This window comes from Gymnodraco acuticeps, unplaced genomic scaffold (assembly GCF_902827175.1).
Source record: "Gymnodraco acuticeps unplaced genomic scaffold, fGymAcu1.1, whole genome shotgun sequence".
NCBI classification, from domain to species: domain Eukaryota; kingdom Metazoa; phylum Chordata; class Actinopteri; order Perciformes; family Bathydraconidae; genus Gymnodraco; species Gymnodraco acuticeps.
Window position 1 is genome coordinate 15,890 of NW_022992197.1, and position 16,832 is coordinate 32,721.

General features: G+C 47.7%; 1 protein-coding gene across 1 annotated transcript in view; it reads right to left on the reverse strand.

Moving 5' to 3' along the window:
- Positions 1 to 16,832, reverse strand: part of LOC117539376 (titin-like) — a gene marked incomplete at its 5' end in the record, with an annotated part of 161,649 nt that overhangs the window by 14,901 nt on the left and 129,916 nt on the right. Inside the window, 17 exon segments of the mRNA XM_034205527.1 lie at positions 3,450 to 3,752; positions 4,329 to 4,628; positions 4,823 to 5,101; positions 5,728 to 6,321; positions 6,740 to 7,021; positions 7,380 to 7,682; positions 7,946 to 8,251; positions 8,858 to 9,157; positions 9,700 to 9,990; positions 10,294 to 10,605; positions 10,851 to 11,153; positions 11,393 to 13,124; positions 13,237 to 13,571; positions 13,686 to 13,985; positions 14,100 to 14,387; positions 14,480 to 14,773; positions 14,944 to 16,710. Coding sequence (XP_034061418.1) covers positions 3,450 to 3,752; positions 4,329 to 4,628; positions 4,823 to 5,101; positions 5,728 to 6,321; positions 6,740 to 7,021; positions 7,380 to 7,682; positions 7,946 to 8,251; positions 8,858 to 9,157; positions 9,700 to 9,990; positions 10,294 to 10,605; positions 10,851 to 11,153; positions 11,393 to 13,124; positions 13,237 to 13,571; positions 13,686 to 13,985; positions 14,100 to 14,387; positions 14,480 to 14,773; positions 14,944 to 16,710 — 8,289 coding nt within the window.

The following is a 16,832-nucleotide window of genomic DNA, read 5'->3' on the forward strand; positions in this document are numbered from 1 at the left end:
TGAGGAGAATACTGCTAATACACTGAGGCATTAGAGGGTATTTACATAGTAACCCAGGTGAGGAGAATACTGCTAATACACTGAGGCATTAGAGGGTATTTACATAGTAACCCAGGTGGGGAGAATACTGCTAATACACTGAGGCATTAGAGGGTATTTACATAGTAACCCAGGTGGGGAGAATACTGCTAATACACTGAGGCATTATAGGGTATTTACATAGTAACCCAGGTGAGGAGAAGACTGTTAATACACTGAGGCATTAGAGGGTATTTACATAGTAACCCAGGTGAGGAGAATACTGCTAATACACTGAGGCATTAGAGGGTATTTACATAGTAACCCAGGTGAGGAGAAGACTGTTAATACACTGAGGCATTAGAGGGTATTTACATAGTAACCCAGGTGAGGAGAATACTGCTAATACACTGAGGCATTAGAGGGTATTTACATAGTAACCCAGGTGGGGAGAATACTGCTAATACACTGAGGCATTATAGGGTATTTACATAGTAACCCAGGTGAGGAGAAGACTGTTAATACACTGAGGCATTAGAGGGTATTTACATAGTAACCCAGGTGAGGAGAAGACTGCTAATACACTGAGGCATTAGAGGGTATTTACATAGTAACCCAGGTGAGGAGAATACTGCTAATACACTGAGGCATTAGAGGGTATTTACATAGTAACCCAGGTGAGGAGAAGACTGTTAATACACTGAGGCATTAGAGGGTATTTACATAGTAACCCAGGTGAGGAGAATACTGCTAATACACTGAGGCATTAGAGGGTATTTACATAGTAACCCAGGTGAGGAGAATACTGCTAATACACTGAGGCATTAGAGGGTATTTACATAGTAACCCAGGTGAGGAGAATACTGCTAATACACTGAGGCATTAGAGGGTATTTACATAGTAACCCAGGTGGGGAGAATACTGCTAATACACTGAGGCATTATAGGGTATTTACATAGTAACCCAGGTGGGGAGAATACTGCTAATACACTGAGGCATTAGAGGGTATTTACATAGTAACCCAGGTGGGGAAAATACTGCTAATACACTGAGGCATTAGAGGGTATTTACATAGTAACCCAGGTGAGGAGAATACTGCTACACTGAGGCATTAGAGGGTATTTACATAGTAACCCAGGTGGGGAGAATACTGCTAATACACTGAGGCATTAGAGGGTATTTACATAGTAACCCAGGTGAGGAGAATACTGCTAATACACTGAGGCATTAGAGGGTATTTACATAGTAACCCAGGTGGGGAGAATACTGCTACACTGAGGCATTATAGGGTATTTACATAGTAACCCAGGTGAGGAGAATACTGCTAATACACTGAGGCATTAGAGGGTATTTACATAGTAACCCAGGTGGGGAAAATACTGCTAATACACTGAGGCATTAGAGGGTATTTACATAGTAACCCAGGTGAGGAGAATACTGCTAATACACTGAGGCATTAGAGGGTATTTACATAGTAACCCAGGTGAGGAGAATACTGTTAATACACTGAGGCATTAGAGGGTATTTACATAGTAACCCAGGTGAGGAGAATACTGCTAATACACTGAGGCATTAGAGGGTATTTACATAGTAACCCAGGTGAGGAGAATACTGCTAATACACTGAGGCATTAGAGGGTATTTACATAGTAACCCAGGTGAGGAGAATACTGCTAATACACTGAGGCATTAGAGGGTATTTACATAGTAACCCAGGTGGGGAGAATACTGCTAATACACTGAGGCATTAGAGGGTATTTACATAGTAACCCAGGTGGGGAGAATACTGCTAATACACTGAGGCATTAGAGGGTATTTACATAGTAACCCAGGTGGGGAGAATACTGTTAATACACTGAGGCATTAGAGGGTATTTACATAGTAACCCAGGTGAGGAGAATACTGCTAATACACTGAGGCATTAGAGGGTATTTACATAGTAACCCAGGTGGGGAGAATACTGCTAATACACTGAGGCATTAGAGGGTATTCACATAGTAACCCAGGTGGGGAGAATACTGCTAATACACTGAGGCATTAGAGGGTATTTACATAGTAACCCAGGTGAGGAGAATACTGCTAATACACTGAGGCATTAGAGGGTATTTACATAGTAACCCAGGTGAGGAGAATACTGCTAATACACTGAGGCATTAGAGGGTATTTACATAGTAACCCAGGTGGGGAGAATACTGCTAATACACTGAGGCCTTAGAGGGTATTTACATAGTAACCCAGGTGGGGAGAATACTGCTACACTGAGGCATTAGAGGGTATTTACATAGTAACCCAGGTGAGGAGAATACTGCTAATACACTGAGGCATTAGAGGGTATTTACATAGTAACCCAGGTGGGGAGAATACTGCTAATACACTGAGGCATTAGAGGGTATTTACATAGTAACCCAGGTGGGGAGAATACTGCTAATACACTGAGGCATTAGAGGGTATTTACATAGTAACCCAGGTGAGGAGAATACTGTTAATACACTGAGGCATTAGAGGGTATTTACATAGTAACCCAGGTGAGGAGAATACTGCTAATACACTGAGGCATTAGAGGGTATTTACATAGTAACCCAGGTGAGGAGAATACTGCTAATACACTGAGGCATTAGAGGGTATTTACATAGTAACCCAGGTGGGGAGAAGACTGCTAATACACTGAGGCATTAGAGGGTATTTACATAGTAACCCAGGTGAGGAGAATACTGCTAATACACTGAGGCATTAGAGGGTATTTACATAGTAACCCAGGTGGGGAGAATACTGCTAATACACTGAGGCATTAGAGGGTATTTACATAGTAACCCAGGTGGGGAGAATACTGCTAATACACTGAGGCATTAGAGGGTATTTACATAGTAACCCAGGTGGGGAGAATACTGTTAATACACTGAGGCATTAGAGGGTATTTACATAGTAACCCAGGTGAGGAGAATACTGCTAATACACTGAGGCATTAGAGGGTATTTACATAGTAACCCAGGTGGGGAGAAGACTGCTAATACACTGAGGCATTAGAGGGTATTCACATAGTAACCCAGGTGGGGAGAATACTGCTAATACACTGAGGCATTAGAGGGTATTTACATAGTAACCCAGGTGAGGAGAATACTGCTAATACACTGAGGCATTAGAGGGTATTTACATAGTAACCCAGGTGAGGAGAATACTGCTAATACACTGAGGCATTAGAGGGTATTCACATAGTAACCCAGGTGGGGAGAATACTGCTAATACACTGAGGCATTAGAGGGTATATACTATATATTATCCTAAAATGCAGCATGTCTAGCCAAGTCTAAATGTTAAATAACTAGATTTTTGTAATGTTTAGTTGTCTTTCAGATTGTTAATGCATTTTAACCTGCGTATGGAAAAACTCTAGTTATAAAACAAGAAGTAAATGATGCTGATTTCTTCCCGTACCAATGGGGTCCATGGCCACGGTGATCTCGGAGGCCTCGCTGTGCTTCCCCTCGCCCCTGGAGTTGATGGCGGTGACGCGGTGCTCGTACTCCTGGCCCTCGATGAGCGCGGAGGAGCGGAACCGGGTCATGGTGACCGGGTTCTTGCTGATCTTCATCCAGCGCTCCGACTGCGCCTCCTTGCGCTCGATGATGTATCCGGCGATGGTGGAGCCGCCGTTGTCCTCGGGGGCGAACCACGTGAGCGTCATGCCCTCGTGGGTCACATCCAGGACCTCCGGCTGGCTGGGGGCGCCGGGGATCGCTGTGGGGGGAACAGGGGTTTAGTTCAAGCTCAAAGTCGTGGTTTAAAACTGTCATTTGGAAATCTGCTAAACCTTTAAACAAACAGTTATAGAGAGACTTCAAATTCAAACTGTGATTGCAAAGGACTCATTTAACTGCTGTCATTTTCCCTTCATTTATTATGGTTTGCATTTAAATCAAGGTGAACTTCATTAATAAAGGACCGCAGGCAGGAGGAAAACTGTCCCGAAACGCTTGTATCTTAACTGTGAAGCTTTGCTGTTGTTGGGTGGATAAAGCGTAACATCCTGCATGCTGGATTTGAAGCCATTTATACAAAATACTCCCTTTTTGTACCTGTACGTTTACTTAAAACCATGATTAAAAAACGTATCTCAAAAAGGTTTGAACTGCTAACTGGTTGTTGTTGTTGTTGTTGTTGTTGTTCTTCTTGAGTGTTTATTTGTTGTTTTCTCTTGAGTATCTAAAGAAAATACAGTCCCGTGTTGCAGGATGTGGATAAATAACCCTCGACTCCAACAGGAAGTCCTCAATTAGACGTTTATTCCAGGAGGAAAGATTGAGATGGACTCACTCTTGGGGCTCTTGTTCTCGACCACCTCCGACTGCAGGAACCTTCCGACTCCGAAGCGGTTCATGGCGGCGACGCGGAACACGTACTCGGTTCCCTCGGAGAGGCGGGAGAACTTGTAGCAGGGCCGGGTCACGGACTCGGACACGGTGAACCAGCCGGGCCGGTGGGCGTCGCGCTGCTCCACCACGTAGCCCGTCACGTTGGCTCCGCCGTCTTTCTCCGGAGGATCCCAGCTGGTCGTCACCGACAGCCCGTCCACCTCCTCGATCCGGACCGGGCCCACCGGGACGCCGGGCTTATCTGAGGGGACACCGGAGGAATGGGATATTTAATGATTTGCACGTCATTTAATAATAAAAATACAATTGAGTTTTTGTGGCCACATATATAAATTAGTATATAAATGTTTGGAGACACGAAATAAAAAAAGAATTAATTTAGTAAATCTAAATCTCTGCCACTAAAGATATATTTTGATATTCAGTGTCTCTCACCGAGGATGATGACCTTGATGACCTCTCTGGCTTTGCCCAGGGCGTTCTTCACCTCCAGGGCGTAGTCCCCAGTGTCGTTGATGGTCGTGTCGCGCACCGTTAGCCGGCTGCCGTCGATCTTGATGCGGTCGAGGCTGTCCTTCAGCTTCTCTCCGGAGAAGGACCAGGAGCAGACGGGCAGCGGCTGGGCCACCACGGGCAGGTTCAGCTCGATGGGTTTCCCCCGGTGAACGTACACGATCTTCTGAGGGATGCTGGTCATGTCGATCTTTGGCATCACTAAACACAAAGAGAGAGGGGGGCATGTTACAGTCAGCTATCTCTGGGATGCTTGTCTATCTTTAGGGATGGTGGTGCAGCAAAGACGTGCAAGGCCAGGAGTTGGACTTTTTTTGTGGTTGTAAATATATAACTAGAATATAAATATCCATATCATCCAAATATTGTATTTGTTTGTCTTGCAGTCCCAACTACTAATTGTCCATTTCCAAAAACTGAAAATGTTTTGGGTGTCAACAAAAAGGAAAAATGTGCTTCAGTTTTCTTTAAAAATGTAAAACAGTATTAAAAAAACGAAAGTTGGTAAAAGGATCAGGTTCTTGCTGAGTCAGTATTCCTACAGTCTAGATTACATTATATTTAAAACTTTTTAAAATGCTAATCAAAATAAAATGTACAAGTCGAAACCTGCGTAACGTTAAAGACAGAAGCAATGAATAGAAAACAATAGATAATACTCATTATTTAGCTATTTCACAACAATGAAATAACCTTAGAAACCCTAGCTCCAATGTATTAATAATTTGATTCAAGACATTTGAACCGATTAATGAAATCACTTTTAATACTATTTAAGCTTTTTCCAGGTTATAGCCACGTCCCAGTTCTGTAATGAGATGTCTCACCCTTGATGTCCTGGATGGTGACGGGGGTGACGGTGTCCATGGGCTCACTGGCCCCCCTGCTGTTAGTGGCTCTGACCCTGAACAGGTACTGGTCGTTCTCTGTGAGCGCGGTGACGGTGTGCTGAGACGCCGACGCCTTCACGGAGGCCACCACGGTCCACCTCTCCGATCCCACCTTGCACGCCTCGATGGAGAAGCCGTTGATGCGGCTTCCTCCGTCGTGCAGCGGCCGCTCCCAGCGCAGCGTGGCCGACGACTTGGTGACGTTCACCAGCTGCAGGTCGAGCGGCACCGACGGCACCTCGCACACCAGCACCGCCTCCAGGGTCTCGCAGGCCTCGCCCACGCCGTAGATGTTCTCCGGCAGCACTCTGAAGAAGTAGTGCACGCCCTCCTCCACCCCGGTGATGCGGAGCAGCGTTTTCCTGCACTCCGTGGTGACCGTCTTGTAAGACTTCATGCTGGCCTCGCGCTTCTCCACGATGTAGTTGCTGACGTGGGCGCCGCCGTCCCTGCTGGGAACGTCCCAGGTGATCACCACCGACTCCTTGGTGTAGTCCTTCACGTTCACAGAGGTGGGGGGGCCGGGCGTGTCTGCAGGAGGGGGGAGGAGATGTTAGGTTACAGTCTTTAGGAAGATTGATTTGACTTTTTATTACATGCATTGTTTATTTAAGGTGTGACTCTTCCAGGATCTCAATATTCCTTTTTAAAAAGATTCTGATTCCGGGGTCTACTCCAGTAGCTGTGGACTACAGAAACACAATAAGTCATCTTACGGCTAGATGTCTTTTCATTTCTCAGCAACTTCCCGTTTCAAAAGTTAATTAAACCCAGAATAACATGAAGCTGGTATTTTGGTATTTGTTCTCCACGTCTCCCTGTGGGACGTCTCCCTGTGGGACGTCTCCCTGTGGGACGCCTCTCTGTGGGACGCCTCTCTGTGGGACGTCTCCCTGTGGGACGTCTCCCTGTGGGACGTCTCCCTGTGGGACGCCTCTCTGTGTCGTACCGTAGACTTTGACGAGGACGACGACGCTCTTCTTTCCCGACGGGTTCTCCGCCTCCACGATGTATTTCCCGGAGTCGTAGCGGTTGACCTTCTCCACCGTCAGGGCGGTGTAGCTTTCCGTGTTCTCGATGTGTCCACGGTTCTGCAGCTCAACCCCCGTCTTCCTCCAGGAAATCACCGGGGCGGGGCGGCCGCTGACGAACACCACTAGGCGCAGCGTCCCACCGGCACGCAGACACACCGTCTTCTTCAGGTCGTCCGACAGCTCCAGGTCCGGGATCTCTGCAGAAGATTGAGGAAGTCATTAATAATAAAGTATCCTAGTGCTCTTGGGCATTTCCACTTGTCTTACTGTTTGTACTTCCGATAAGACCGTTAATGCCGTTACATTGCTAAGAGTCACCGGCTCTATCAACCTCACACTTCCAGAGAAACGGCAAGGTTAACCATACGATGTTTAATAATAACTCTTAACAAAATGATGAGAGCCACGAATTTGCTTTTAGCTACTTCATTTGCTCGGAGAAGTGAAATGTGCAAAACGGACGGTGTCGACTTCTGTTTGAAGTGTCTTTGTGTTGTAATGTGAAGACTGATGAAGAAGAATCTTTATTGTTGTGTAATTTCCTCCCTGACTCACCGATCCTCTCCAGCGGCTCCACCTCGGCGCTGGCCTCGCTGAACTCTCCGGTTCCCTTGCTGTTGATGGCGGCGACTCTGAAGCGGTACCTCTTGTTGGAGGTGAGTCCGGCGGCCACGTACTCATTGGTCTTCAGGGCCTTGGCGGTGGCGCGGTACCACTGCTCCGTCCCTTCCTCCAGGATCTCCACCACGTAGCCGCTGACGTCGCTGCCGCCGTCGTACATCGGGCGCGTCCACTTCATGCTGATGCTGTGCTTCGTGGTGTCCGTGATGCGAGGCATGGAGGGAGTAGCCGGCGTGTCTGTGGGGAAGCAGAGCCATCAATAAAGCTTTTCACAAGATAAGATTAGATAACAAGTACTTTGTTGATCCTAATTTGGGACATGTTTGCATTGCAGCAGCATAAAAAGACATAAAGACAAAACATCAAATACTAGAGATAAATGGATGCGTGTATTTGTTGTCGTATGTTGTGATGTTTTTGTTTTGACGGCAGCTTTTGAAAGGCAGAAGCTTTTCTTTCTTTCATTGTACAATGAAAGAAATGATTCTATTCTCGCTTACATGTGGGGTCTTTGCAGAGCATGTAGGGCGAGGCGTCGCTCGGCGTGCTGTCTCCAGCAGCGTTGACGGCCGTCACCCTGAACTGGTACTCGCTGCCCTCCAGCAGCCCGGCGATCTTCAGACGGGTGTCGTAGATCGTGTAGTTCTTGTTCACCCGTGTCCACCTGGTGCTGCTCTTCTCTCGCTTGTCCACCAGGTACGTCTTGATCTCGCTGCCTCCGTCCGTCTCGGGCTTCAGCCACTCGATGACCACGTGCTCTTTGGCCACTGCCGTCACCTCCGGAGTGCCCGGCTGAGACGTGATGGCTGCAGGGAGAGGGGGGGGGGGGGGGGGGGGTCAGAGTCATGGAAACCACACATCTACTTCCTGTCCATGCATTTCGTGTGGGATTAAACATGAGAGCATTTTACTTTTTGAAACCTGGAATTCAGAAATCATATGAAAACATTTTGCTGTTTTTTTGCTAATATTTTAAAATATTAATCTCAACTTTTAAGTTTTATATTCTTAAACCGATTAAATGAAGATGAATCAAAAACATTCATTCCTAAATAACTGGAAGGTATGAATGCAAGAGACATAATGATCCCACATTGGGAAATGATTTACTATGTTTTATGTTCCACTTAAAGTTAGAATGATCACTCCCTGTGTATTCATTCATTCTGCAGGGTTTCCAGACCTTCTCAAACTCCAAATTCAAGACCCTTTCCAGGCCAGATTCCCCCAAATTCAAGCACTTTCAATGACCCGTGTCCTTCTATGTCTGTTTTCCAAACCTGATATTTTCCACCATCTTATTTCAATCATTTACCTTGTTTTTGTCACAAAAACCCCATTCCACCGGGATAATACAGTTGTAGCATCTAGTGCATACCCTCTGGTACAGTCACTAAAAAGAGTTCACTTACTGTAAGCGTTCCTGGCTCGGACGGACTCGGACTCCAGAGGAACTCCGACTCCGAACTTGTTGACTCCGCGGACCCTGAACACGTACTCGTTGTTCTTGATGAGGTGGCTGCTGACGCAGGCCAGCGTCTTGCACTCCGTCTCCATGAGGACCCAGTTGAGGCGGCTGGTTTCGCGGCGCTCCACGATGTAGTGCGTGACGATGTCTCCGCCGTCCTCCAGGGGAATCTTCCAGGACACGGAGCACTTCTCCTCCGTCACCCTGCTGATGGTGATGCTATCGGCCGGAGCTCCGGGGGTGTCTGCAGGGGGAGGGACGGAGTTAAATCAGAGTTCAGTTCATATATCTACTGCTACTCAGCGGAGGACAGAGTACAGGTAGGAACGCCGAAGATTAGAAACACTCAAGTGAGTTAGACTCAAGATTTAGACTTATTAAATCATACTTTCCAAGTTTCATCCTTTTTAAGACTTGAAGGCATTTTGATACTCATTAAGGCGATTATATTAAGAATGAAATGTTTGTTTGAACCTTTTAAGCCTTTTTATGGATTTGCAGGAACCCTAATTAGCATCAGAGAGAACTTAAAGTACTAAAAGTAAAGGACCTCATAATGCACGATAACGCATTTTGTTAAAGGATTATATATGTGATGCACTAATGACCTACCTGTTTGTAGTTTCTCTAAATGATGAATTAAGTATATATTTACCTCTAATAGTACATGATAAAGGATGTGTTGATTATATTTTGTATTTTTAATCTGAATCTGATCGTTAGGAGTCAACAGAGTTATTTAATAATGTTTACAGTTCATTTCAACGTAATTTCCCGTCTGCTCACCCAGGACTTTGACGTTGACGACGGCGGTCTTCAGTCCATTGGCGTTCTTCGCGGTCAGGACGTATTTGCCCGTGTCGTAGCGGTCGCAGCTCTTGATGACGGCCATGGCTCTGGTGGCGGTGTAGGTCAGGGAGTATTTCTCTCCAAGCTCCAGGATCTTGTCGCCCTTGGACCAGTACACGGTGGGCTCGGGTTTCCCGCCCACGGCGCCGTCCAGAACCAGGTCTGAGCCGGCGTTGATGATGACGGTCTCACCCACCAGCTTACTATCCAGCTCAGCTTTAGGAGGAGCTGCAGCAGAAGCAACAATTAGAGTTATTCCAATAATGCTGCAATATAATCAGGAGTTGGAGGAAAAAATAACATTTTGCTGTGATTTATTTACAAAAACCAGATCAAAATAATGCAAAATTCACTTAATTATGATGGTGATTTGTACACAACAACTTTTAAAATGCTTGTTTTCTGAATAGAGTTTGGTTTGTTGAGAGCTATGCTAACATCATAGCTGCTGCATCAATGATTAGTCTTTAGTTTATGCTCCTGGGTGCTTAAACAATGAGAACCTAAAGGTTTTATAACTCTTGTACTTACAGTATTCATCCTTGCATGTGACCGGTCCGGTGATCTCGGAGGCTGCGCTGTGGACGCCGGCGGCATTCTTGGCAATGACCCGGTACTCGAAGGTCTCTCCCTCTCCCAGGTTGGTGACGGTGAAGTAGTTCTCACTGATGGTGGTGTAGTTGCACTTGAGCCAGCGGTTGTCGTCCCACTCGTCCGTGCTGTGGACTTTCCTCTCCACCACGTAGCCCACGATCTTGCTGCCGCCGTCGTTGGACGGGATGGTCCAGCACAGCGACACTGAGTTGCGAGTGATGTCCGTCACCTCGGGTTTACCAGGAGGATCTGAGATGGAGAAGAGGGGTTATTAAGCTTTAATTACAAAGCCTTTAAGATAAGATTCATGATTAGATTAGATTCAACTTGTTGTGATTGAGTACTGAGACGACTAAATGCAGGTCAGATGCATACTGGTAATACCCAAATTCCCCATTATTTCAGATATAGAAGCTCTTGGCTGACCAAATCTTTTGTTGCATATGCTGAACGACCTGTCATTGACGTAGATAAGACATTAACGTTTCCCTCACCAACAGGATTGAGGGCCACCACGGGTCGGGAAGCCTCGCCGGCCTTGCTGAATCCGGAGATGTTCATGGCGTAGACCCTGAACTGGTACTCCAGGCCCTCGATCAGGTTGGACACCTTGTAGTGGCACTCCAGGCAGGGCAGCTTGTTCTCCCTCACCCACAGGATGGTGTTCCTCTCCTTCTTCTCAATCCAGTAGCCCGTTACCTTGCTGCCGCCGTCGTCATAGGGCAAGTCCCATTTGATGCCGATGGCGTTCGCAGACACGGAAACCACGTCTGGACGAGTTGGAGGACTTGGAGGAACTGTGGAGGAGAATGGTGGTTAAGATCATATGGAGTTCTTCCTTTGTTTCTTTGATTCATGTCATCCAATTGAAGTAAAGTACATGCTTGGGTACAAACATTTTGCTTTGTTGATGAATCCAATGGAAATTGATTTGCATGTGAAAATAATTTGTAATTGTTTGGATTTGTTCAAGCTGCCAATAAAAATAAACCCAATAAAAAGGTATTTTCATTTACTTTTGTCTACCAGAACTTACCAAATGGATGCTCAATGACCACTGCAGCAGACTCGGTGGACTTGCTGACTCCAAACTTGTTCTCGGCGCACACCCTGAAGGTGTACTCCATGTACTTGGTGAGGTTGGTCACTTTGATGGTGGTTCTCTTCACACTGGAGTTTACGACTTGCCAGGAGGCGGAGCCGGACTCCCGTTTCTCCACGATGTAGTTGCCGATTTCCGTGCCGCCATCGTCGGCTGGCTCGGACCAGGACAGGCTGCAGGACTCTGAAGAGACTTCAGAAATCACCACAGGGCCTGTGGGTGGAGTCGGCCTGCCCACGACAACCACGGTCACTGTGAACGTCTTCACACCGGCGACATTCTCCAGGATCAGGTAGTACTTGCCGCTGTCGCTTCTCTTGCTGTCTCTAACCGTCAAAGTAGTGATCTCCTTTGTGGTGGTGATGCAGACTCTGTCAGACTCCTTCAGTTTCATCTCCTCCAGTTTCCAGGTGACCTTGGGTGCAGGCCTGCCGCTGATGGGGATGCTGATTGTGAAGTTGTTGGAGATCTTGCAGGTGATGAGCTGGTTGGTGATGCTGCTGAGGTCGGCTGTCGGTTCGATGCGAGGCTCCTTGATGACCACGGAGCTGAAGGTGCCCTGAGGCTCGCTGATTCCAGCATCGTTCTTGGCACTCACTCTGAAGTCGTACTCTGTATTCTGAATCAGGCCCTCCAACAGCATCTTCATAGATCTGGTCTCTCCGCCCACATTCCAGTGGTCACTGCCTTTAGCTTTGAATTCAACAATGTAGCCTCTGATGCGGCTGCCTCCATCATGCTCGGGCTTCAGCCACACCAGGGAGGCTGTGGAGTTGGTGGTGTCTACTACATCCAGTCTCCTGGGTGGTGCAGGTTCCTCTGTGGCCATGACGGGCTCTGTCATCTCGAAAGGTTCTCCCTGGCCGTACTGGTTCACAGCAATCACCCTGAACACGTATGGTATACCGACATCCAGACCTGTGACCCTGATCATCTGGCGAGAGGACTTGCTGCTGACCTCCTGCCACGCCAGGCGGCTGGCCTCCCGCTTGTCCACGATGTAGTGGTGGACCCGGGCTCCGCCATCATTGGTGGGGGCATCCCACATAACCGTTAAGGCTCCGCGTGTTACGTCTTTGAAGGTAATAGCTGCCGGAGGTCCGGGTGTATCCTGCACTTTGACAGTGAAGGTGATGGACTTGCGACCGCTGTTGTTCTCCAGGGACAGGGTGTATTTGCCGGCTTCGTACCTCGTGCAGCTCTCAATGGTCAGAATGGAGCTGCATTCTGTGGTGTTAACATCAGCCATGACAGGCAGCTCCCCATCTACCCTAGACCAGGTGGCAAGAGGCGCTGGTTTTCCTTTGAAGGGAACATGGAGGGTGACAGTGCTGCCATTCTTCACAATGTGGGTCTGCTTGAAGCTGGCATCCAGTTCAATCTCAGGAGATCTGAGTCTGTCCAGAGCCTGAACAGCATTCGGCAACCCTGAGGATTCGCCCTCTCCGGCCCCGTTCAGAGCGCTGACCCTGAACTTGTAGAGCTCTCCAGGCACCAGGCCCTTGGCAGTGTAACTGGTGTGGATGCATATCTGGCTGTTGACTCTGTGCCACTCCTCCAGACTGGCCTTGCACATGTCGATGTTGTAGCCGATGACTTCCAAGCCGCCATCAAAGACAGGCTTGGTCCATTCCAGGGTGACAGAGTTCTTGGTGGAGTCAGCGACCTGATCAACAAGAAAAGACCAACGTTTATTGTCACATTCTGTTAAAAAAGATCTGGGAATTTGAATCTTTTCATGAATGGTTATTCTCTTTGCAATGTTCCTGCAATCCTACCTTGATCAATGTGGGTGTGCTAGGAGCGCTTGTTGGTTCTCTGCACTTGATGAGCCTGGAAGTACTGCTGGCCGGTCCGATGCCAGCTCCATTTTCTGCCATGACACGGAATTCATACTCGTTGCCCTCGGTGAGGTTGGTGACACGGTGTCTCAGCTCTGTGATGGTTCTCTTGGAGGAAACCTTCAGCCAGCGTAAGCTCTTTTTCTCTCTCCTCTCCAGGATGTACTGCTTAATCTCGTTGCCTCCATCTGACCTTGGTCTCGTCCAGCACATGGTGATGCTGTTTCCAGTCACATGGGTGGCATCTGGGGTACCAGGGGCATCCGGCACAGCTGAAGAGAGCAGAAAATATGGCATGAGAATAAAGCAGATTGTGAAGTATATTGGGTAATTTAGTTTTGTATTTGGTCAATATTTCAGAGATAAAATACCCATGAGTGACTTACTATATTGCATCTGTGCAATGAAGGGATCAGAGTCCAGATGTTTGCCAACACCAGACTTGTTGACAGCAGAGATTCTGAACTGGTATTCATTGCCCTTGATGAGGTTTACAGCATTGTAAGAACAGGCTTCGCATTTGGAGGTGATCATGGCCCAGGAGATCCTGGACGTCTCCCTCTTCTCCACCACATAGTGGGTGATGGCAGCACAGCCATCGTTCTCCGGCGGGTTCCACCACACGGTGCACTTCTCAGCCGTGATGCCGGTGAAACGGATGGGACCCTCAACAGGCCCGGGGGTATCTGCAGGGAAAGAGATTGTAGAGGTTAAAACGTGTTTAATAGTATAAATAGGTTTGACAATTATTGAATCATGCAATATCAGATATAGTAACATAATCAACTGTGTTCACGAACCTTGTACTCGGACGTTGGCATCAGCTCTCTTGGAACCGGAGCTGTTTTTCGCCTCTATTGTGTAGATGCCACGGTGGTTCCTGTCAGCATCGCGTATAAAAAGACTGCTGGTGCCAATGTCGGAGGTAATATCAATGTCATACATGGTCCTCTTGTCAATCTCTTTGCCATTCTTATACCAGATAACCTGGGGCACGGGACGTCCAATGATGCTGCAGCTGAGCTGAACGTTCTCACCAGCCTTCAGGGTGAGCGCCTGGTCTGCAGACCACTCAATGTCTGGAGAGACTGGAGACACAAAGAGAACAAACTAATTAGGAATCTGTACAATCATAGAGGTGTCAGGAAACCTCTATTCATGATCATTGGAAAAGACTTACTGCTCTCATCCTTTGTCATAATATATCCAGAGGAGTTAGATGGTGGACTGACTGTGGCCACAGCATTTCTGGCAATGACTCTGAACTCGAATCTGTCTCCAGAGGAGAGACTTGTCACAGTGAGCTGGGTCTCGCAGACATCAGTGAAGTTGCATCGCAGCCATTTGCCTCTGCCTTGGCGCCTCTCCACACTGTAGCCCACAATTTTGCTGCCACCATCCCTCTCAGGGATGTCCCACTTAAGGGTGACTGAGTCTCTGGTTACATCAATGCAGACAGGTTTGCCAGGTGGATCTAATTGAGAAGAGAAAGAAGCATTTTATTCATAATGTTTGAATGTAAAATCAATCATTGCAGAAACACTCAGGATCTTTAACAACATGTGCTTTCAGTGTTTATGTTGCTTCTGTAAGTCAAAAGCTATCCCCCAACATATAAAGATGTCCTTTTTTGCATGTACTTACCAACAGGGGCGATAGCGAGGGCATGTTTGCTCTGTTCACTAACAGGGCTGAGTCCAGCGTTGTTCTCAGCATAGACTCTGAAGGAGTACTCCAGACCCTCAATGAGACCAGTTATCCTGTACTCTTTGTTGGAGATGATGGTGGAGTTCACCTTCTGCCACAAGAGGCTGTTCCTGTCCTTCTTTTCAACATGATATCCCAAAATGGGGGATCCTCCGTCAAATTCTGGGGCGTCCCACCTGATGGTCATACCATCACAGGTGACATTGAAGGCCACTGGTTTCGGTGGGGGTCCTGGAGGTTTGTACTGGTGCTGGGCAACAACTTCTAGGGATGCAAGAGAAACACTGATCCCATACTTGTTTTCTGCACGGACTCTGAACTGGTACTGAGTTCCCTTGACCAGGTTAGGAATTTTGAAAGTGGGCCTGACAACACTGGAGCAGACCATCTTCCAGTTGGCCTGGGCGGTTTCACGTTTCTCCACGCTGTAGCAGGTGATCTCACCACCGCCGTTCTCCTTCGGCTCGTCCCATGAAATTATGATACTCTGTGCTTTGATCTCATCGAAGCGGATGGGACCAACAGGCACCGAGGGGGGTCCAAGAGTGATCACATTGATGTCAAAGTAGTTCTTGACGGTTCTGTTGTCCAGACACAAAGTGTACTGGCCGGCATTCTCCTTCTTGACTCCTCTGACTGTGACCGCCGTCTTGTTGTCAGTAGTCCTGAAGCGAACCTTGTCACTTTCCTTCAGTGGCTGGTTATCTTTCAGCCAGCTGATTGAAGGCAATGGTTTTCCCTTGAAGGGCAACTCGATGTGGATGTTCTGACCAACACGGACAGCAAGCTCTCCGTTAGGGTAGTCAACAAGGTTGGCTTCAGGCAGAATGATGAAGTCCTTCACTGTGATTGGACCAATCTGGGAGAAGTCACTGTTGCCCTTCTCGTTCTTGGCGAGCACTCTGAAGTCCATTTCAGCCTTCTCCTTGAGTCCCGTCACTTCACAGCTCAGGCGCTTGCATGTTGCTCCCAGAGTCCAGGTAGGATCTTCAATGGATCTCTTCTCAATAATGTATTCAGTGATGTAGCTGCCCCCATCGTGGTCAGGTCTGGTCCACTGCAGGGTAACAGAGGTCTTTGTAGAATCCGCCATCACCAGGTTTTTAACAGCTCCAGGAGTTTCCGTGGCTCTTACAGGTTCAGTAGTTTCGCATGTCTCGCCAACACCGTACTCATTTTCAGCAGACACACGGAAGAAGTAAGCTATATCCTCCTCCAGGCCCGTCACCTTGTAAGTTGTGTTGGTACACTGGGTATTGATCACCTGGTAAGCCTTCATGGTGGACGCCTTCTTCTCAACAACGTAATGTGTGACAGGGGAACCGCCTTCGATGAGAGGAGCCTCCCAGCTGAGGCTCAGATTTCCTCTTGTCACATTCTTGATCATGAGTTTCTGACAGATGGCTGGACTGTCCAGAACCTTAAGGGACACAATGATGATCTTGGGCTCTCCCACGCCGTTCTCAATCTCCAGCAGGTACTTGCCAAGGTCGTCGCGGCTGACCTTAGGGATCAGGAGCGTGGTGGCGCGCTCAGTGCTGGTGATGGTGTAGCGGTTGTCAGCAGCAATATTGCGGTCACCACGTCGCCATGTCACGTTGGGGGCGGGGCGTCCCTTCAAGGGGATAAACACCTCCACGTCACGGCCGGCCCTGGCTGTGTACTGGGTGGTCATGGGAACGTCCAAGTCCAAATCGGCCTCCTCTGTTGGAAGGAAGGGTAACACAAACAAAGAGCAGGAATTCATTTCGTCAGTGAGGAAAATCCATAGCAAAACAATCCAATAGAAAAGATGATAAATATGGTTTGATGGAGTCATGCTCAAT